This window comes from Hoplias malabaricus, chromosome 11 (assembly GCF_029633855.1).
Source record: "Hoplias malabaricus isolate fHopMal1 chromosome 11, fHopMal1.hap1, whole genome shotgun sequence".
NCBI lineage: Eukaryota > Metazoa > Chordata > Actinopteri > Characiformes > Erythrinidae > Hoplias > Hoplias malabaricus.
In genome coordinates this window covers 28,706,843-28,728,744 of record NC_089810.1, presented here as the reverse complement: position 1 = coordinate 28,728,744, position 21,902 = coordinate 28,706,843, and the positions used below count along the sequence as shown (strand labels likewise).

The 21,902-nt window shown below is 38.0% G+C and overlaps 2 protein-coding genes and 1 long non-coding RNA gene across 6 annotated transcripts; 2 read left to right on the top strand and 1 right to left on the bottom strand.

Moving 5' to 3' along the window:
• Positions 1-827: 827 nt before the first annotated feature.
• On the bottom strand, positions 828-18,442 carry LOC136710094 (sterile alpha motif domain-containing protein 3-like). 4 transcript variants are annotated; one of them, XM_066685733.1, is made up of 6 exons: positions 18,399-18,442; positions 5,084-5,160; positions 2,503-3,486; positions 2,105-2,257; positions 1,907-1,999; positions 828-1,496 (listed from the first exon to the last, which is right to left on the bottom strand). In XM_066685733.1, the coding sequence occupies exons 2-6, from the start codon at positions 5,114-5,116 to the stop codon at positions 1,179-1,181; spliced, it is 1,581 nt and encodes a 526-aa protein (XP_066541830.1). In that variant the 5' UTR covers positions 5,117-5,160; positions 18,399-18,442; the 3' UTR covers positions 828-1,178. The 4 variants fall into 4 exon arrangements, with proteins under 4 accessions (XP_066541830.1, XP_066541827.1, XP_066541831.1 ...); XM_066685730.1 differs by having other exon boundaries at positions 3,709-5,160; positions 18,399-18,436; XM_066685734.1 differs by lacking the exon at positions 18,399-18,442 and adding an exon at positions 7,204-7,311.
• Positions 5,229-8,197, top strand: LOC136710095 (uncharacterized). The gene is made up of 5 exons (XR_010804568.1): positions 5,229-5,415; positions 6,127-6,298; positions 6,394-7,704; positions 7,787-7,926; positions 8,024-8,197. It is a non-coding gene; the product is annotated as an uncharacterized lncRNA (long non-coding RNA).
• On the top strand, positions 9,182-15,574 carry LOC136710093 (uncharacterized). The gene is made up of 22 exons (XM_066685729.1): positions 9,182-9,308; positions 9,460-9,653; positions 10,005-10,146; positions 10,226-10,882; positions 10,982-11,077; positions 11,172-11,278; positions 11,372-11,491; positions 11,675-11,722; positions 11,814-11,897; positions 11,988-12,053; positions 12,221-12,324; positions 12,525-12,585; positions 12,673-12,723; positions 12,838-12,882; positions 12,968-13,032; positions 13,117-13,216; positions 13,514-13,620; positions 13,713-13,865; positions 13,954-14,014; positions 14,188-14,316; positions 15,131-15,226; positions 15,305-15,574. Exons 1-22 carry the CDS (start codon positions 9,284-9,286, stop codon positions 15,386-15,388), a joined length of 2,595 nt encoding a protein of 864 aa, XP_066541826.1. The 5' UTR covers positions 9,182-9,283; the 3' UTR covers positions 15,389-15,574.
• Positions 18,443-21,902: the final 3,460 nt, after the last annotated feature.

Here is a 21,902-nt window from a genome sequence, read left to right as displayed (position 1 = left end):
TAATTTGATGAAGCACATGAACAAAGTTTACATTAGTAGCATTTACTTGAAATATTTAGTTTACATAAATATTGTCTCCATTTTATGTTGTATAAAGTAATTATTTTTAAGTTTAACCTACAAAAAAGTATTAATTATTTCTACTTAAAATTATTAGTTTATATAATTGTTTTGTTGTAATTTAAAGACTTATTTAATAGAGATATCATGAATTACACATTGGTTATCAAAACTAAAAAAAGGAAGAAATTAAACGATACATTTCAATATTGTATTTTAATGTAAAAACCCTTCGAAGTAACATTTCAAAAGTTTTACTGCAGCAATAACAAACAAGTCAACCAAATGACAAGTCAAAAACAGACATTTAAACTGCTTTCTTGACAAGTCTAACTTTGAGAATGAATATTTTCAAAAAATTCTGCTGTATGCTTGTAAAACATTGGACACAAATGTTTTAAAACTTGATACAAGCATTTAAAATTTCAAATTGACTGATGAACTCCATGTTATTATCTGAACACAACTGAGCACTGTCATGCGGATACACTTCTAAATCTACAAAAATGGTTCTTCACGAATTCTTTAGGAAATGGTTCTATATAGAAGTATTCTACCATTTATATAGAGTGATGAAATTATTTTTCAACATGATGGCATATGTGCTGTAGATGTATAAACATTTATAGCGCTCTATAGCACTAAAGATGGTTCTGGTATTGTTATAATAACAGCTTATAATAAAGACCTTATATATATATATATATATAATATAAAAAAATATTATAGAACCATTTTCTTTCAAGAACCCTTGAAAAATCTGTAGAATACAATGGCTAGACAGCCATTTTTTATGAAATATTTTGTGACATAATTCAAAATAAGCCATATGTATTGTAAATATAAAACAAGGAAAATTTTGGAATGGCTACTTATAGTCAAATAGAAGACAATAATATGATGAATACACACATTTTTTTGGGTAGGGCAAAAAAATTTTTTTTTAAATAAAATAAATAAATAAATAAAAAGAGGGGACATGCTTTCTCTGTAAAATAAACCGCATTTCTCAGGGTTTGTAATCTAGGTTTCCACAAACAAGCACATTTTTGGAAGGGCTACTGGGGTCTATGTATTCATCATATGGTGTATTATATGGTTAAATTAACAGCATTTCTTCAGAGTGTAAGCTGGTTTTTCAGTGTTTGTAATCGGGCTTTCAGTTCACTGTGACCCAATGTTAGAAAAACCTGTTGAATGAAGTGAAATGTGTTCTTCATAGACTTGGGATAGTTGAGATGAAGTGCGTAAGTAAGTCCAAAAAGAATGCACACAGCTTTAGGGAGATCCTGGATGTTGTCCATAACAACTTCTCCTTCAATGACGATCTTCAGTGAGGCTGGACTGAGATGGAGGGAAGATGAGAGCACAGCACCTTCTTGTTCAACAAGCAGGATCCCAATGTCAAGTTGATGGAATGATTCGTCAGAGTCATCCTAAAAGCATAAGAGCAAAATAATTAATTAACTATCATATGTTAAGCAAAAAGTCTACTCTCAGGAGAGTCAGATACATGAGGGAAATGGACATTACTGCCGGAGTACATTACACAAGCAGATTACACATAAGTGGTCAGAAAAAAGTGTTTCAATGAAGTAAAAGTGTCTGTTTTTAATGGTTTGAGCTCACAAAAGAACACTTATCCAACCTCAGTGTAATTGGATGCTGGAAGATCGGGAGACTTGAAACCTTGCAAAATCCTACATAAACTAACTGGATGGACAGATTGAAATTACATCTTATTCTTTGATTATATTAAACTATGCTTTCAGTTTTTATCAAACAAAAATAATGGTGAATATTCAAAATTATGCCGTTATGGTCCTTTTTAATAGAGGTTACTTACAAAGCATGCTTTATAGAAGTCTGTGGGGTGGTCACCAAGGATAATAGGAAGCCCTCTAAGCACCAGAGTCCGAATATCAGTTGGCTCTTTAGTCTTTTGGAGAGAAAAATGACAATGACAAGAATTTAACTGTCTATAAGAAAGCTGAATCAATCAAGCATGATTTTGATTGTATAAGTATAATGGATATGGAACAACCTTGGTCTGTTGTGATAGGTGCGTCAACAGCTGCCCGATGTTCCCTCTCTTAGATTGAAATATCTCAATAAGACGAAGACTGTGCCGATCAATGCTTTCGTAGAAGTCCTGCTTAAGGTTCCTGCCTACAATCCTATTGAACTCCATGTATACCTGAAAAATAGAGAAAACAATTATACTTTTCAAGTCTAAACAATACTGAGGCTAGTGGTACCAATGTCTTGTTCCATTCAAAACCAACTACACCTGTTCACCATAAAGACTCACATTGTCCTTGAATTATAAATGAGCAAAACAATAATTGAAGATGACAAAGGTGTATCCAGAGGCATCATAATTATCATCAAATTATAACAGAAAGATAGACTAAAACATTGGCATATCCCTCTTGAACATACCTGATCTTCTGTGAAGAGAGCGGGCCAACGTTCCACCATCTTGCTTATGGCGGGTTTGGATTCAACAACCTCTTTCCTCCTCAATGCAAATGTCACATCCATCTTCTGTTTTACAAGTGGTCCATCTGGTGTTCTCTTTTGAATTTCATCAACTAAGTATTTGCGGGCACCCTCGAGGACTGACTGATCAAGCCCCTCTGGAAAGTTAGGCAAGTAGTTGAGCTCACCTTTCTTGGCCTTCTTGATATTTTTGTTAGCTGGTTCTCCTTCTGCTGAATGCAATCCCCGTTTACCTGCATTTACTGTAACGTCAAGGCATCCTGATCTTCTACGCTTTGTTCTGTAATTAGCCATTTTATATTTCAGACTGTTTTTCCAACCACTACAGCGACTTGACGAGCCTCGTTCTTGGAGACAGGGGTGCTTGCTTATTAGTGCTGCTGCGACACTTTCAAATTGAGCATTATTTGGGTATGCTGTGTGACTATACATGCTCTCTGCCAGTCTTTCCAGAATCTCATGCTTTAGCTCTTTTGATACTTTTAAGTGTGTTCCATCCCTAATGTATATTAGACTTGCCTGCCTAAGTCTATACTCTACATCAACAGAAAATGTTGGGATTTCAAAAACTTCTGGCCAAGGTGTCTGTCGCTCAAGAGGTGAGAGTGAGAGGACCTCTGTATCTGCTGGACTGTGTGTGTCACTCAAGATTTCATCAGACGTTGAGACAGGTACCAGTTCAAGTACAGGGATGACTTTGATTGTTGGTTTTTCAGGAAGATCTCCAATATCTGTCAGATTACATAGCTCGTAATTAAATTCAGGATCCTTGTACTGAAGGCTGTAGTTGTAATTAAGTCCAAGTGATTCTTTCAGTGTACATATCAAATCCTCCACTGTAGCAGGCCTCGCACTGAGGGTGACCTTTCTTATATCTGCCTCTGTGAGAATGACCCTCAAGGTCATCTTCTGGTGTGCTGTCATCTTGGAAATAAAAGCAATAATCATCAATTAGCTTTTTAGAAATATGGGTAATATTTTAACTTAGGTTCCTGTTCATAAGGCTACATGTTACCTACATAAGCTTGTCATCACAATTGACATAATCCTACATAAGGTCTATTGTAATGAAAATGTATATACATTTATGTAGGGGTTATACACAGATTAATCATAACATAATGACCACCAAGTTTCTACACTCACAGTCTTTTTTCTTAGCTCCACTGTTGATTCCATCACTGGATAGGGTATCACCAGGCTTCTAACAGGATTAACAAGTTGGTTGCTTAATTGATGAAAGCTGCTAAATGTGACCATTAAACCTATTTATAAAATCCTGTGTTGCTTGGATTGCAGCAATCAATCTTGTGACCTTTTAACACAGAATGTAACGTCTGAGTGTCACTATTAAATTGTCTCCAAATCTGTATGCTGGAAGAGGGAAAACATCATTCAACTCTTTCAATTGTACTACACACAGGGAGGGGTTAATGCCTTCACAGAGTTCAAAAGATCTGAGATGCTCATGGTACCATACAGTCATCACCTTGCAGACAAACAGGACCTCTGTGTTAACAATCTGTTTGATTTGCTTAAAATTTGGAAGTCCAGAGCATGAACCAACAGAGAGAATCATGCCTGGGCAATATTTTATTCCATCTACAGAGACAGATGATGCGACAAAGACTGCTGTATGTTGAGGCACTCTCTGGCAGAATATTTGTTGGACATTCTCAGGGTAAGACGTGATCAATGCTGTAGTAACCTTGTTCATTTCAACTGAGGGTTTGAAAAATGAACTTGCGTCTAAATGGTAAGCCATCATTTTCTGATGCTTTACAGCTAGTGTATGAGCTACATTTCTAAAGTTGCAAGCATTACGAATTACTTGTTTGAAAAATTTATGCTTTCCCTCGAAGCGCATTGTCCAGACATCTGAAAGTGGACCAAATGCCTTAATCATCTCAGGATAATGCTCAATGAAATGGTGTTTTGGACGTAATTTGAAATCAGGAAACGTACTTTGCAACAATTGTCTATGTTCTGATATTTTGCAATCAAGAAAATTTATGGACTCTTTAGTGTGTCTTGTTGCCACAGCCAACTCAACTATGTCTTTCAGGAGCAACAAAATATCCCATGCATTGTCTCCTTCAGGTACTTTATGGCCAATGAGAAGTGGCAGCAATCTAATTAGAGCCCAGTTCTCATGGCCATTTCCACCTATTGTTCCTTTGGTAGAAAAGCCTTGAGCAATAGTTTGAGGCTGGTCAGTTCTGTCATTAAACTCATATGGAAACGTTTTGATAGCATGGTTTAGGGCCTCTAAAGTGAAATATTTTTTGGAAATCATGTCTGATAGGCAGAGTGATAACTCAACAGGAACAATACCTTCAAAAAGGTCATGCAGTATATCAGGGGGGTAACCATGAACAACATGAAAGTGCTGCAGACTGTCGGTCAATACACAGCCTCCTTTCACACCATACTCTTTAGACATAATAGGATCCTGCCGTACCTCCTGCACATGCCGGTTGTGAGTGTCTTTAATTCGGGGTTCAAAGACGCCTGAACATACCTCCTTGTCTTGAATCTTGCTCCTTGTTGCCATGCAGAACCTGCAGAACCTGTCCACTGCAAAGCTCTCGAAAAATCCTGCAAGTGAATGAGCAGCCAAGTTATCAGCAGCCACATATAACGAGAAGGGTCTGGGCGCAGATCTCACTCCTGAGGCTACCTCTCCTGTGGTACCTATCTGAGGCGCCAGAGAAGAGGTGGCGCCGTTTCCATTATCGCCATCTAGTGTCATGGGGTGGTTTTGCCAGTAGACCCAGAATTGAAACGCCGTTTGTGTGGGAGCGTGTTTGTATGTGTCAAAATTTTAGACGGACAGATTTGGAGTTTTTGACGGTACGTTACGAGATGTCTTTGTTTAATTAACGAAGATATTGGGTCGCTGGGATAACTTTTTGTTTTTCCGAATTAATGAACTCACGTTAGCTCTGCATCTACCTTGCTAATTTAGCTAGGTACGACAATCATTAGACGCTGTTTGTCACGTCAGGCTATATATATATATATATATATATATATATATATATATATATATATATATATATATATATATATATATATAGCCTGACGTATTAATATATTAATAAAGCATTTTTGGTTTGGCATGAAGTAGATTAGCCAGTTGGCTAAATGTGTTTGGTTCTTAGTTACGCAATGTGTTTTAACACAATATTTTTTTGCCATTATGTAGCATTTTGTACAATCTTTATATATATATATATATCATTATTTATTTATACATTCATCTATCTGTCGTTGTGTCTGTATGTCTATGTCTGTTGTTATATGTGCATATACTGTCCTGGTCCAAGGCAAATGCATACACAGATCAACCAAAAACAATGTATACAACAGAGCAATAGATGGACTTGAGTCTGTAATTTTATAACTACAAAATGCTCCTGTGGACAGTGGAGCTGAGAGAATAGACAGTGAGTGTAGAAACAAGGAGTTGGTCACAATATGATGGTTGATCAGTGTATAACTGTCTACAAAACTTTCATTGATGCAATTATTAATGTATGTTTTTTTTTCATTTTTACATAGATGCACTCTTCAGTCTGGCTTTGTGGTTCAGACCCATCTTTAAACAGATGCACAACATGCTGCAAAATGTTTCATTGTCCTTTGTGCCCTGTGAAGTTGTTTAAGCCTACCAACTTGGCAAGAGTTAAGAAACACATTGAAATTCACTGGAAAAATGCAATACAGTTTAAAGGTAATGTAACCCTGCTATTTTTATTTTTTTGGCAGCACAAAGTTCATGTTGATTCATGTGTTTTATTTTTTATTTATTTTTCACATTTTTCACAGAATATCGAATTCACAGATGTCATCAGAATTGCAGATCAGAAGGACACTATCACTGCCCTCTGTGCTCAAAAACCATTTTGAGGAGAGATAATATGGAAACCCATCTTCAGGCTTGTCAAGTTACTTCATCTGTGGCGCACACACCTTCACCTGCAGAAGTACCTTTCATATCTGCTATATTCACTTCAAATTCCTTAAAGGAAGCACCACCTCATTTAAAGTCAACCACACCCCAAGCACATACTTTAACAGTTGGTGCTTCTGAGATTTTATCATCTACTCCTGCACTTTCCTCTACATCATCCACTTCTCTGTCACTTCCTTCTCCGAAAAAGGCTCAAACGACATCACCCCAAAGAGTAAAGTGTCCTCACTGCACTACAATTGTACATGAGAAGAATTTGCCTGGTCACATTTCCAGAAAACATTCAGAAGAAAAACCAGATATAACCAGCACATCACATTTGAAAAGCGTTTGTGTGGATGCGACCAATGGTGTGTGTGCTGTTCAAAGAAGCAGGCATGGTTTTTCTATACCTGTTCATGTACAGAGAAAGACATGGGGCAAAAAACACTTTACTGGATGTGAATTAGAAGAATGTTTTCAGTACCAGCTTCTAGCACTACGGAGTGGATGTGCCTTCAGCCACTGTGAACATATTCGTTCACTTGACTATTGTTCTCACACCATAAGTGAAGAGTTCCTTCAAGAGGGTGTTCTAGATGAAATGGTGCATCATAAGCTATTTGGTGTATCAAAGAAGATTCTGTGCATAAAAAGACAGAAAGCAGCCATGTCAGCCCATGTACCTCTGTCTGTAGAAGTAACACTCAGTGGTTCATCCCAAGCAATATGTCTATCTATTTATGAGCCAGTGAAGAAGCACTTCAGTCGTCTTGGCAGAATTATGGTGACCTACAAGACAAAGAAGAACTCATGGCATTGTCCTTGTGCTAAGGCAAGAATGTCTTGTGTGCACAAAAGTATAGCAAAATGGCACTTATTCCAAACTCAGAAACACTTATTTGAGACAGATTCACATGCTGCTGTGACACACCAGCCCACTACCCAGCCGATCTACCCTGTAACAGACCACTTGGAACGTGTAGTACAGTATATTTGTACTCAGAAAAAAATTCCCTCCAGACTCCCAGAAGACGTGACAGCTCCCAGAGCACCATTTAATTACCCAACAAAACTTCTTCCAACAGAGACCAATTGCACTTTCTGTTCGAGTCATCCTGCTTTGGATAATCCAGTGATGATAACAAACAAAGCCCGGATTGTGGGTATAGGTGGCATTATTGACAGTAAGTTTAAGCCTTTGATTAATACCTCAGGTAATTTTAAATTTTTATTCAGTAACACTTATTATTATTATTTCTTCCTTAGATGTGTCAACTTACTTCAAACAATGCACTCTGTGTCAGATGGTGTACCGTTATCAAGAGTGGAAAGCAGGACTCCATAATTTTGATGATCATGTTGTGCTTACCTTGGAACTCTGCATTTTTCTGAGGCAGAACCTTCAGGTAAAATAACACATTGAATGGTACACTTAAGTGGTTGAGTATTAAATGTTGTCATACGTTTTTTTTTTTTTTTTTAAAACAAAAATGTCATCTACAGAACCATACTGCAGTCTCAAGAACCATAAATTCACTGGAGGGACTTCGGGGTGTTAAATTTCCATCAAGAGACACCATTCTACATGCATATTGCCATTTTGAGGCGCTCACAAGTCATGATTATACATACTCCTGTATTAATTGTGGCTACTACCCTGCTGTTGTTATTATGGATCTACACAAAAAAGGAGTCTTCAGCATGGCGGGTAAGTTCTTCCTTTTAGAGCATCTCAGCCCATACTTAATCCCAGAGAGCAAGTTGTTAGCCCACCTCATCCCAGAGACCTAGTTGCTAAATGACCTCATCCCAGAGACCTAGTGGCTAGCCCACCTCATCCCAGAGACCTAGTTGCTAAATGACCTCATCCCAGAGACCAAGTTGTTAGCCCACCTCATCCCAGAGACCTAGTTGCTAAATGACCTCATCCCAGAGACCTAGTGGCTAGTCCACCTCATCCCAGAGACCTAGTTGCTAAATTACCTCATCCCAGAGACCTAGTTGCTAAATGACCTCATCCCAGAGACCTAGTGGCTAGTCCACCTCATCCCAGAGACCTAGTTGCTAAATTACCTCATCCCAGAGACCTAGTGGCTAGTCCACCTCATCCCAGAGACCTAGTTGCTAAATTACCTCATCCCAGAGACCTAGTGGCTAGCCCACCTCATCCCAGAGACCTAGTGGCTAGCCCACCTCATCCCAGAGACCTAGTTGCTAAATGACCTCATCCCAGAGACCTAGTGGCTAGCCCACCTCATCCCAGAGACCTAGTTGCTAAATTACCTCATCCCAGAGACCTAGTGGCTAGCCCACCTCATCCCAGAGACCTAGTTGCTAAATGACCTCATCCCAGAGACCTAGTGGCTAGTCCACCTCATCCCAGAGTCCTAGCTGCTAAATAACCTCATCCCAGAGTCCTAGAGAGTTGCTAACCCTCCTCATCCCAGGGTCCCATCTCGAACTTGTCCCTGCTTGGGTTTTTTTTTTTTCAACTTTTAAATAAACAGTTTTGGATATTTTACCATATTAGATCTATTGTGAGAGTGGTTAGGCTTCCTTGTTAGTAATATGTTGCTTTAAGGGCTGGTATCTTTTAATGGGGACATTCAGAACCTTGTAGAGTCAAGGACTGCATTTAATCCCTGTCTGGAAAACAAGCCTAAAAGTGCTTTTTGTTTGACAGTGAGTGACATAAAAGAGCCTCCTAAAAACTTCAAAGGAGAGGTCAACATTGAAGAATTTTGGAACTCAGTCAATTTTGAAATGATTGCTCGTGGATTTGTCCCCAGTAAGTTTATGAATTGTTATTTTAATAATTATATAATATTATTAATAATACATTACATTTATAAAATGCTTTCAAAAAGCTTTGACAGTTGGTTTGAATACCTATGCACAGTGACACCTTCTTGTCATTATTTTTGTTATTGATTTATTAGGTCGTGCAAAAAATCCCTGGGCTGTTCATCCATCTTATGAATATTGGGCACCATGGATTGGCAGACACACCAGAAAAGGAGACTGTGTGCTTAACACAGAGTATGAAAAAGTCTTGCCTGTTCGAGAGAGTCCAGAGGCAGAACTGTTCATGATAACAGAGGAACGTCTTATGGATGAGCTTAAAAAACAAAAGGTATAACTAAAACATGAGTAGTGTAAATGCAAAATGAAATGTGATGAATGCACTTTATTTCTACAGTTGTTATTTTCTCAGCTCCACTGAATGTACAGGACCACTATGTAGTTATGCAATTACAGACTGTAGTCCATCTGTTGATCTGCATATTTTGTAAACCTCATTCAACCTGTTCCAACCCCTGGTGGACCTTAGCACTGCAGTGACATGGATGGTGATTGTGGAGTGTTACTGTGTGTTGGACTGAGTGGATCAGACACAGTAGCACTGTTGGGTCTAACAAAATATTTAGATGTAGGGCTATTGTAGGGCTATGAAGTGAATGTGTGTGTGTGTGTATTTCTCTAGGTAGGCACAGTGCGCAAACTATGCAAGGCATGCCACATAGACCCAAGAGGGTCACGTGATGACCTAATTGTAAGATTGCAACAGGAGATGAAGAACAGGCACACCTATGACAAGGTCTTTCAGAAAATCTGGGGTGCCTCTGGTAAGCAAATTTCAGAAAAGTTATTTTGCCTGTCCATCATTTTTGTTCTTCTCTTCCTTATATTCATTTTTTTTAACAGGTGGATGGTGTGTCATTGCATGTCCACATGGTGTTGTGTATAGTTTGAAATTCAACTTAAGGGCAGAAAGTCCTAGAGACTTCACTGATCTTCTCCTATCATGGAAACACATACCAAATGTGTCAGTCTATGATTTTGCTCGTGGTTTGGCCACACATGCCAACTTGAGATTTCCAGCCATCATACCGTTCAAACCCCATGAAGGACGGTTGGCTGAGCCTACACCTGAAAACATTTCTGCAGCACAGAAAGGAAAACTTGAAGTGTCCCTCTCTTGGCTTGTTGAAAGGTCTCCCAATTCAGATGGTAGTGGCCATCCCATCACTGGGGCTAGCAGTCATTATGTGCTTTACGATAAGCTTCATGAATCAAACACAAAGGATCAGAGGGACATCTTAAGGAGAATCAATCTTGTCCCAGAACTCCAAGGTTCACTCAACAGTCAGATAGCAGAACAATTGTTTGGAAGTATGCGAAAAAATAATTATTTTCTGAACAACATGTCCCCCTCAACACATGTATTTTTAATGAGAAATATTATTCACCATCGCAATACATCAGTGAACTTCCGCCTTTTGGAGACACAGCTGAAGAGAGGACTAATGGACCAGCGTATTAACAATATAACTCTGAATGAGCTTGGGCAAGCAGTTTTAGGTAAGTGTGTTTATGTTAATTATATACATCCTGGTTCCTATTTTTATACTCTGTGCGTGCGTGCACAAATTAACGTGCTTTCTGTTCAAACCTCCCAAGCATCTACACATACACAGCAGTCAGGTGTGATGTCAGTGGAACAAGGATCCCCAGAACCCATGCAGCCCCAAACACTTGTGTCTTCGTGTGATGATGGTAGAACATTTTTTGCTTTTAAATAACAAATGTATTGTCCAAAATATTTTAGTTTTTTTTTCTCATGTCACTCTTTGTCACTTGTCATATGCAGAATATGAAACCTGTGGGATGCAGTGTGAAGCCCGCACAAAGTTTCAGAACATCAAACCTTCTCGGGCTTTTTGGTCGTTGACTTTTCACTCTGACCAGGAGAAACTGGTATAAGGAAATTTATAGTCCAAAATAAATCATATGTTTAAGTACAAAAATAGTGATATGCAATATATGTTTAATATGATGTTGTTTTTACAGCTTTCTTATGTCCTAGATGAACAAAAGCCAAGACAAGAGCTTATTGTAAAAAAAGGAAATATTTGCCTTGTCCGGGAGGACTTTTGGACTTTGGGCTTGCCCCAAGACATGGAAGCAACGGTGATTAAATATTTTTAAACCATTAAACATATTGTATAATTAAACCTATACATGTAATGTATCTGAATCAGGTTAGGCTGCATGTGTGTTGATTTATTTACACAGAACCGACACTTCATTAAGTACACTTCGGTGCAAGTGGCTGGACAGGGTATTTATCTGTTTCTTGCTGTTTGTTTGTAGGTAGGAAATGCCTGCCTTAGTATCATTGATGGAATTGCCAGAGCACAGGTAATAATCACACAGCTAGGAATTTTCTTTGTAATTTTGCTGATTGTGGTTGTATTGTATTAATGTAGGTATTAATAAAAATAATTTATAGGGAAGGAATATTTTCATTGCAAATATCTATGTTGTGCCAACGTGGTTACCTCCTTGCAATGCTGATCCGCTTGACCATCTCCCAGTAAGTGTTTGCACTCTAACCCTAAACCTATTTTCGCAATATTCAGTGTTATCGTGTGATTATTATGTGAATAATATCTGTATTTCTAAGTATGATGCTCAGTTGAAAGAGGCCCTTGTCATCCCACTGTGGACATCAGGACACTACATTTTATCGGTAAATTAATTTAATCATTTGCATTGTACTTTTTCTTTGTTTTCAGTCTGGTATTGGACTGTTATAGGAAATGTTGCTTTGCTAACTGTATCTATGACATGGGATGTAGTGAGCATTTTTGTGTGTAAGATGTTTACTGAGAATGCAGACTTCATATCCACTCATAGGTTTTGAAGCCAGCCAAGAGGGAAATTCTTTTTCTAGATCCCATGTTCACAAAAAGAACTGAATCTCGTGGATTTGGTGATCTGATGTTCCAAACAATGTTGAGGTTATAGCTTACAGCAAACATTGCATGCCGTTCAAGTATTTACCGGTCTCGTTCCAAGACCAAGTGTGTAACAGCATGGAATATTTGGGTTGCAATTTCATGTTCTGTTTGATGTTAAATTTTATGTGTGGTTCATTGTCAGCTGAGGTGGGTTGATGATATTTCTTTGCTTAAAACTATTGTTTTCTTTGAAATGACAGTAATCTGGCTCAGATGCTGAACCCAGGACAGTGGGAGGAGAAAACGGGGTGGGATTTGCAGGTAAAAAAAAACCGAATAAAACACAACTCTTTCCCACCTTTATGTTAATATTAAGTTGTTTCTAACAGAATGTTTTTCTATTAAAAGGACCTTCCAATTCAGCACTGGGGAAATGATTGTGGCATCTTCATGTTAATGGTGACAATTTTGAAACTTATCTGTTTATTTTATCTTATTTTTATGTATTTATTTATTGCTTTTCTGTCATGTGTATATTAAATGATTGTGTATCTGTCTTTCTCCTTTTTCAAGTATGCACTTTATGTTGTACTGGATGGCTCTTTCGACTTCACTGTTGTGAGTAGATTTTATTTATTTATATTTTTATAATATATATAATATTTTTCTTATAAATAATAATAATTTAAGTTATTTTATTTAGCATGACATGCCAATGCTACGTAAATGGTGGTGTGTGATGATAATGGAGAACTTTGAGATAGAAGGGTAAGATCATATATTCTTCTTTTCTTTTTATTTTCCCCAGCAATTTACTTGATTATTGAAAACATATATGATCTTTTTTTTAAGCTATGGAAAGAGATTTGCCCACTGGACAGATGATGCTAAAGCTCTTTTGAGAGGACACTTGCAACCTGTCTTCCGGGTCGGAGAACATGTGTGCAGCCAGGTTACGTTTCAAGATTGGTTACAGTAGATTGATATTAAAGATTAAACAATATTAAACAATCCAATTTTAATAATTCAGTGTAATGATCCAGTATACTGATACTTCTGTTGATTTCAGTTCCTGTTTGGTTATATTTCTTTATTGGTTGATATCATGGAATATAAATTATATATAGATATAGAATTATAGAGTCTTATTTCTTTTAAAAAAATCATTGCTATGAATTCTTGCTTTGCTACATGTACTGTTTCACTGCAGTATTACACTGACCATAATGAAAAAAAATATTCTCACTAGGAACCTCTACCACCAGTAGAGACGGAGCAAGAACGAAAATCTACACACCACTACCACTGTCTTGCACTGGACATATATGCCTGTGTGTACCAAAGGATAGGAAAAAAGTAATAGAAAATTATCTTTTGCATAAACAATTTACCAATTTAACATTGAAATATATGGTCTAAAACCTGTGGTGTTTTGGTTTTTTTTTTAGATCAATGTATTCAGAAGTGCAGTCAGTGAATTGGGTCCAGTGTCAGTATTGTGGGGCTCAGCTGCATGCCGACTGTGCTGGAGTGGAAACATTGCAAGAAGACGTGCCATTTAGCTGTGGTTGTCACCGCCCAGAGCCCTATCTATATAAAAGGTTTAATTTATTATGTTAAATGTTTTCTTAGATTATTTGTATAAAATACATGAATTTAAAAAAATGTAAACTTTTTTTGTGCCTCCAGGACATACGCAGCCATAAGAGAAGGATCAGTCATCAACCATGTAACGGATGAAGAAATTCTTGTAAAGAGCATTTTAATTTGTGAATATACCTATTTGTGGACACTTTATTTTAGGCTAGCTTTTTTCCTCCCTTTTTCTTTACTGTTTTAGGTATATTCATATTATATTGGAGAAAGCAACTTTTTACTTGTTTCATTTTTAAAACAGTTATTAGCCTCTATTTCTGCTTGTAGACACTACAAAGGAATTTACAACACGGAATATTGAGGTCCAACAGGATGTTCCTTCATGAGAACCCCACATTTCACCCAAAGATGAAGCAAATTAGAGACGGAAGCATATCAGTTTTTGATGAAGAACAGGTGAACAAATTTAAGATATGGTTTATTTATAAATAAACAGGCAGTCATGGCCTTGGTGCTGGAAGGTTGCTGGTTCAATCCCCACAACGGGCAGGACCATCCATGGCTGAAGTGTCCTAGAGCAAGGCACCTAACCCTCAAAAGTGTGTGTGTGTGTGTGTCCACAGATGGGTTAAACACAAAGGTCAGGTTTCGTTTTACGGTTATACTATGATCATAAAGCATGTCACCTGTGAAAATAAATAGGCTAGATGTGTTGAACAGTTTGAAACCAGTGGTTTCCATTCCTTGTCCCGGAGTACTCCCTACTCTGCAATTCAGAGTGTCCTGCTCTGATGCAACTGACACCTGATCAAACCAATTGTTTTATTCAGAGGTCAACAGTCTTATCCACAAACAGATGCTACAGGTTTAATTACAGCTAAGCAGAAACAAACCTTTTCAATACTTTGAAGACCGAAACCAGGTGATTAAACAAATATAATCAGCTGAACTCCTGCTTGATAAGCATTAAAACCTGCAGCCACACTGGCCCTTTTTGGATAAGACTGGTGACCAGTGGTAGGTGAGTTACAGCAAGAAATAATTAAAATGTGCAGGCTCTCTGTTCCAGAATTGGGAACCAATGTCCTAATATAATAATCTGATCTTTTATAATTGGTGTATGGCTCACCATTCTTTCAAAGACAAATTAAATGGTGCTCAGGTCAAGTCTTGATTATAAGTAAAAAAAATTAATGTCACAAGCATCATTTTACTGTCTGTTCATATTTATGTCCAATAGTGTATAAATAAATTTTTAAATTTCTCATAGACTGAAGCCATCATAGAGAGGACATTTGAGGTGATAAAATGCAACAGAGCAAGTCTGAAGAGTACCTCGTTCGTTTTAGAAGTCATGACTCCAGAGGTAAGAAATTATATTTAAAAAATGTTGTTTATTAACATTGCATTGTCCTGTCTAATCAATAATTTATCTCACTTTAAGATCACCATCCTTCTGCTGAGAAAATTGGAAGGATTCAGCAGATATGAAGCTGAAAATGTTTTTTCACGTGTAGCTTTTGAATGAGTCAAATTGATTGCTTTTTTCATTCTCTAGTTTTTGTTGGATTTTAAAAAACTGCTTGCTTTTATTATATTGTTTTGCTGTTTGCATTTTGCTGTTACATAGTATTGTTTTTTTTTGTGTGTGTGTGTGATGGCACAGTTTGTTTTATTAGTAAAAACCTGTTATTGCGTGCCATTTATTTTCTCTGTACAGATTTGTTTTATTTCATTATTTATATTCTTTGTATTCTGTAGTTTGTTTTTATAATAAACAGAATATTTGCTTTTATTACATTGTTTTCCTATTTAAATTTGTTTTAACTGTAGAATTTGTAAATTTAAAAAAGCTGAATGTGTGCTTTTTCTTAATTTTTAACTTTTTGCATTGTTGTTAATAATTATTCAATTATTTTGGAATACAAATAAATAAATACTTTGTTTCCAGTGTACTTTACTTTTGAAAATGTGCTTTTATAAGGTGTCATTAAAAATACAAACTTTTTTTTTTAAGTAAATGCAATAAGAACGAAATTCTTAAAAAGGATGCCTAAAAATGTAGAGAAAGTGTTGAGATTGTTAGAAATCACAACAATTAGCCTTTATTTTAATTCACCGACTCGTTCATATTAGAACATAAACATATCGTTTATATCCCAATCAAATTTAGTGGAGATGCTGAGACTAACATCATTATTAGCTAGGCAAATATTTCACTGACCAACCATATACTATACATCCAGGAATATATGTGACTTAAATTTTGTGTACATCATAATATATTACAGAATCGTATAAAATGCAAAAACATTAAGTTTATTTACAACTATTTCCACTTGCTACAGCCAGAGATTCGTACACTGCGTTTTCCGCCATGTTGGCTATCAATCATGTGACTTTCAGAAATAGTGATGTCATTTGCCGGACTCAGCGATGAGATAGGTCTCGGAGGAGAGGAGGACTGACAAATGAGATTCACGGCCTGACGCTGTTGCATATAACACTGTGCCTTTGATAGATGCTCCTAACTTCTCAACATATAGACCATGTTGCTCCAAATAGACTAGATCTTGAATGAGAGGATGGAAAATTTTAGCATAGCCATGCTCTTTTACATCAGATGCTTTACATAAAAGAGCAAGCTGAATCGAGTGGAGTGTGGACCTATATTTTGATGGCACATTTGCTATCACCCAATACACTGCACTCATTTTGTGTTTCTTTTTTGATGTTCCTAAAGGGTTGGACACTTCAAAGTCATCTGTGTAAAGTCCAATAGAGATTTTGAACTCCTCCCCTTTAAGGAGGGAATTTTCTTTACAGTATGAACCATCTCTATATGTATTGTACTCATGCGGCACATGGTTTTGTACTGGAAGAGCTTTGTCCAAAATGTCTGCCCTGTTTAACATGCTCTGTAGCATTGCATTTAGAGGAACGTATACAGCTGTACATTTTTTTCCTCTATCTATAACATACTCCACCGGTGTAACCACTGTAAAATTTCTGCTCACATATGCTGCTCTCCTTTTAATAGTTGATAAAGAGCCATCCTTGCCACAAAATCTTGTTATGACATTGTTCTCCGAGACAACTCGAACTAACTGTCTTAGAGTTGAATCATCTACACTTGTGTGATGTTTCAGAATGTCCTTGACTGAATTATGCAGCAATGGCTGGGAGAGTTCACATATCTGTAAAAGCTGTTGTACGATTTCTTGTACAGACCTTTCTGGAATATGAAGGATCGTTTGCATCTTTAAAAAAAGAGCTGCTAGGTTGTGCTCCAGCTGTTTCTTTAGATCATGAGGCTCTTCACTGCTGGAATCCTCACTGTCCACTAAATCAGGGGTGTCATTTGAAACCATATGTTCATCTTGGGCTGTTTCCTTAGTTAAATTAGCAATGACTATTTCCGGTTTGAACATCCTCCAGTTGTCTGTTCTGTGCTCTTTACTTATATGTGCATTAAATGTGGAGTACACAGTAGTATTAAAGTTACATCCTTTATATGGACATGGGACTTTGTGATTAACTTTTAAATGTGTGCTGCGCAAGTGACTGAAAAAATCTGCTTCTGTGCAGGGTGAAGAAAAATCACATAACTGACAGTGAGCTACTTGAGCTGTTTCACACAGTTGTGCATCCGGTCCTTTCTTGTGAATTTTAGACAAGTGGACCTTAAGTGCATTGATGGAATTAAATGTACACAAACATTCTTGGTGTAAGCAAGGAAAAGGCACAGTTCTACTGTAGGCCCCATGTTTTAATCTATAATGCTTTAAAAGGTAACCCCTTTTCTCACATATAAATTCACAATACTTACACTTCCACTGCATCTTCAAATGAACCTCAAAAACAGAATGAGAACACTTAAACAATTACAATTATACTAAACCCATTGCATAAAATTAACCAAACTCCGCTAATGATTACAACTGTAAAGATAAAAGCATTAAAGTTATAATGTGGCCGGCCAAAACATGAGGCTCAGCGGCTCCGAAACACGAGGCTCGGGCGGGAACGCGGCGCGTCGCGTCAGCCCCGAGACACGGCCAAGAGCAGCGGTGGGGGCTTTCGCGATAAAATGCGGGGATAAATTTCTCTTACCGTGACAGCACAATTAATGACTGTCTAATTAAGCATACATTTGAAAAGAAAATCGCGAATTTACTGATTTAATTAAACATATCACTCGTGTGTAAACTCAATCCCAATTTTTAATCAGAACGGTAGGCATTAGCCAGCACATGCAGACACATATGCTAAAATTTTGAGCCGAAAAAAACAACCTTTGTATATTAGCTAACTAACGTTATACCTAGTTAATGCGTAAAAATAAAGTAAAATGAATGCTAGCTAGATTATTGCTAAATTGTTAACCGAGAGAATACAAACAAAACAGGATCTTAACCTTAGCTTGTTGAAACAAAGCTAGCTATCGCTAGATAACTTCAAATCTTAGCTAACTTGTTGTGACTTCTTGTGGTCTTAGGGGCAATGAATTTTATCAGACAATATATTTGCATACAAACCTTTTCAATTGAAGTAATGTTGCTTTCACAAGCCCACAGCTTTCAGTCACAGCAATGAGCAGGCTCTTTTTAAAGAAAAGACAGTAACGGCTCTTCACAGAACTTTCTGTTGCCTGGAGAAAAAAAAATGGAACAAGCCCCGCCCCTTGCTCACAAAACTTAACATACTAAGTAATCTCTACTTATCTTGATCATTGCACTGCATTATTTCAACTAAATAATTCAAACAACTAATTTGATTTAGTAATGGCAAATGTTTTGAGCAAAACTTGAAATAATAATTAAAGACTACTCAAAAAGTTAATTTAAACCAAATTTGGGTTTACAGTGTAGGGTGTAAAACCAATTGTTTTTTTAAAAAACAGTATTTGAATGTTAATTGGATTTAGGAAATCATGACACTGCCAAATTCAAATTTCAATGCCAGTTACAAATATATTTTCTATGTATTGATTTTATGTACTATTTGTATACATTGCAATTGCTGTATGTTTCCATTGTTTAAAGGTTTTCATATGTTGTCATTGTGGTGGTACCCTCAATTGTACATATTTGTACATTTAATGAGGGAACATTATTATATTATAATTGTAGATTTTAAAATGTGTTGATTTCATACACCCTGTTTCATCTCCAGGACTTTTATGTTTTTTGTTATATGACATTTCCATAATGAAATACTACAAACGTGTCTCCCACCTGAGAAGAGAATACAATGTACCTTTAAGTAACAAAACTGGACTTTTAAACACTTGTACCTTTTAGTGACCAATAATGTACCTTTTTCTTTTTTTTCTGAGAGTGTAAATTATTTAATAAAGCAATAATTTCACCATAAACCTGATTGTACCCTTTTCTGAGGGAAGGGAAGGGAGGTGTGTGTGTGTGTGGCGTATAGAAATAAACTATTAAAACCGATAATGAGCCAGATTTGGGCAGAGTCTGGCACTAATGGCGTGCTTCTGACTCGACCGTGGTCCGGTTATCGCGATTTAGTTATGACTTGCCGGACTAGGGCCGAGTCATTTAAGCCGCGCCTCAGCCACAACACTCGGCCGAGAGTTTCCCAGACTGGGGCCAGAACTATCGGCCCACGCTACGGCCGAGACAATGCCGACTCCGCGTGCCGGCATCGGGCCGAGTGGTTTTGTTCCGGCGTGCGTGATTCGGCCCGAGTGTGGGCCGATACAATTTTGCTAGCTGGGTTACTTATATATGTAAGAATGATGAAGAAAAGGGGTGGGGTTAGACACTTTTAAGGGGGGGAGCGACCTCTGAGAGGGGACTTCCGGGTCGCGATTGCGTTTTGAGAGGCTGCCAGGTTGAGACAGGAGAGAGGAGGAGGTCGGGGCCTGGTGTGTGTGCGCGCGTCGGACTGGGGACCTGTTGCGGCCGTTGTTGATTGTGGGGAGCGGAGGTAAAAGGGTGAACGGCCCTGGACTGTGATATTTTCCGGTGGGCAGAGGAGCATCGGGCGCGGAGGAGTTCGTCGGGCGTGGTGGAGTTCATCGGGCGCTGCTAGGAATGGAACCTACGCAGGCTTTGTCTGGGGACCTTCCAAATTGAGCCGGGTCAGTCTGTTCCTGGTCAGACTATTTTTATTGAGTCCATGCTGATGATGATAAACTGTGTGTTGCCCGTTTTGTGGTGTATTTAGGGCACTAATTATTAATACTGACTCTCAGATTTTCACAACTTCTTACGTACTTTTAATTATTACATAAGAGTGTAGTTTTATAGTGTTCTTTAATGTTTGGCGTGGGATTTCCCTTTTTATAACCTGAAGACTCGTTACTTCCTTATATAACTAGTAGTAGTATTTTGACTTAACTCTTTAAAGCTGTTGAAGGGGAAGGAGTCAAGTGAAGTGGGCGGTCTAAACTATTTATCTTTGCTGTGTGTAGTTTTCTTTTATAGAAAAGAAGGGTTTACAACGATGTGTGTGGATTGATATCACTTTTGGGGTGGATTACAGTTGTGGTGATCACTAGACGGAGTGTAGTTTTGGTCCACTTTTGATGACTTCCTGGAGTAGCTGTAGAGGAGGATTAGGTCAAATATAGGGAGGTATTTTATGGTGTTGTGCAAAATAAAAGATTGTTTCATATTAATCGGACCTCATCTGTTTGTGCGTAATTGTTGGGGTTATAATCAAATTTTGTGTCCAGATCTTCCTGGCTTATCAAAGGTGGTGGCAGAGGCTACTCCTAACAAAGAGAGTCCCTACATTTTGGCGGCAGCGGTGGGATCTATCTTTTGAGACTTTTTAGAAGTGGCTGGGACAGTTTGAATTGGCTTCTGAATTAAATCCTTGGGATGATAATTTAAGGGTGAAATTTATGACTTTGTTATTGACAGGAAAGGCTCGGGAAGTTTTTCGGGCTTGCCAGCTGAGGCTAGAACTGAGTATACACAGTTGAAGGTGCATTTAGAGTAATATTTGACTCCCCCTGCTAATGAGGAGGTTGAGAGGCTACATTTTCAGAGTTGTAGGTGTGGGAGTCAGGAGTCAGCTTGCGAATGTGGAAATAAAATAAGGAGGGTAGCGCAGAAGGCTTACCCTGGAGTAGAAGTAAAGGTTGTAGATATGTTGGCTAAGGACCACTTTATTAATCAGGTGGCCCAGGGTGATATAAGGGTGCAGCTGAGAGCAGCCAAACTGAAGAGCTATCACTTTGGCCACCGAGTTGGAAGTGTTACGGGATTTGGAAAGGGAGGATTCCGCATCTAGATATCTTAAGGTACGAGGCATACAAGCCGCTTGTGAGAAGGAAGATGCAGCTGTTCTTAACAAGGTTTTGCAAGCTATTGATCACTTGACTCAGGAAGTTCAAAAGTTAAAGAAAGATAGGGCACACTCATCTGGATTTTGAGGAGAGAGTGGGGGATTTAGGTCTAGAGGTGACCCAGATCCTTCTCGTTGGCGTTGTGGTGAGCTTGGTCATATAAGCAGAGATTGTGTTACAGCAAGGGTGTCGGAAAACTAGAACGGGTGGGTGTTGTGGGCTGTTCATCCACCCGCCTGGGCTTATCCAGTCAGCCCCTGTTATGTTTAGAAAGTGCTGGTATGGGATTTTATATCCATGGGAGGATATTAGAACAGCCGGCTAGATGCCTTATAGACACAGGAGCACAAGTATCTCTTATAAGTAGTGCTTTTTTGTTCAACTTACGGGTTAATGCCACTGTGGAATTCCAAGTTTATCGGGGAAATGTGCGGGCTGCAAACGGGGGAATTGCTGGACATTCTTGGGACTTGGGAAAGTTCCTGTGGGTTTGATGATTTGCGGGTTAAACATGTTTTTTTGGTTTGTAGAGACATTAGTCAGGCTGTTTTGTTGGGCACTGATTTCTTGTCTAAATTTGGGGCTGTTATTGATTTGAAAAATCATACTTGTTCACTTTTAGGCAAGTGTTTACCTATGACCGGGGTATTTGAAAAAGGAGGTGTTAGAAAGTTGGTAGTGAAAGAAAATGTAGTCCTTCCCCCCCGTTCTGAGGTGG

What these genes read in the sequence shown, in the direction of transcription:
- LOC136710093 (XM_066685729.1), top strand. Translation starts at nt 9,284, where the DNA reads ATGATTGCTCGTGGATTTGTCCCCA. An exon ending in TGTGTCTTCGTGTGATGATG is followed by an intron (nt 11,078 to 11,171) that starts GTAGAACATTTT and finishes TGTCATATGCAG; the next exon opens with AATATGAAACCTGTGGGATG. An exon ending in GAGAACTTTGAGATAGAAGG is followed by an intron (nt 13,033 to 13,116) that starts GTAAGATCATAT and finishes CTTTTTTTTAAG; the next exon opens with CTATGGAAAGAGATTTGCCC.
- LOC136710094 (XM_066685730.1), bottom strand. Translation starts at nt 3,822, where the DNA reads ATGGTCACATTTAGCAGCTTTCATCAATTAAGCAACCAACTTGTTAAT. An exon ending in ACCTATCACAACAGACCAAG is followed by an intron (nt 2,000 to 2,104) that starts GTTGTTCCATAT and finishes TCTCTCCAAAAG; the next exon opens with ACTAAAGAGCCAACTGATAT. An exon ending in ACTTCTATAAAGCATGCTTT is followed by an intron (nt 1,497 to 1,906) that starts GTAAGTAACCTC and finishes TTATGCTTTTAG; the next exon opens with GATGACTCTGACGAATCATT.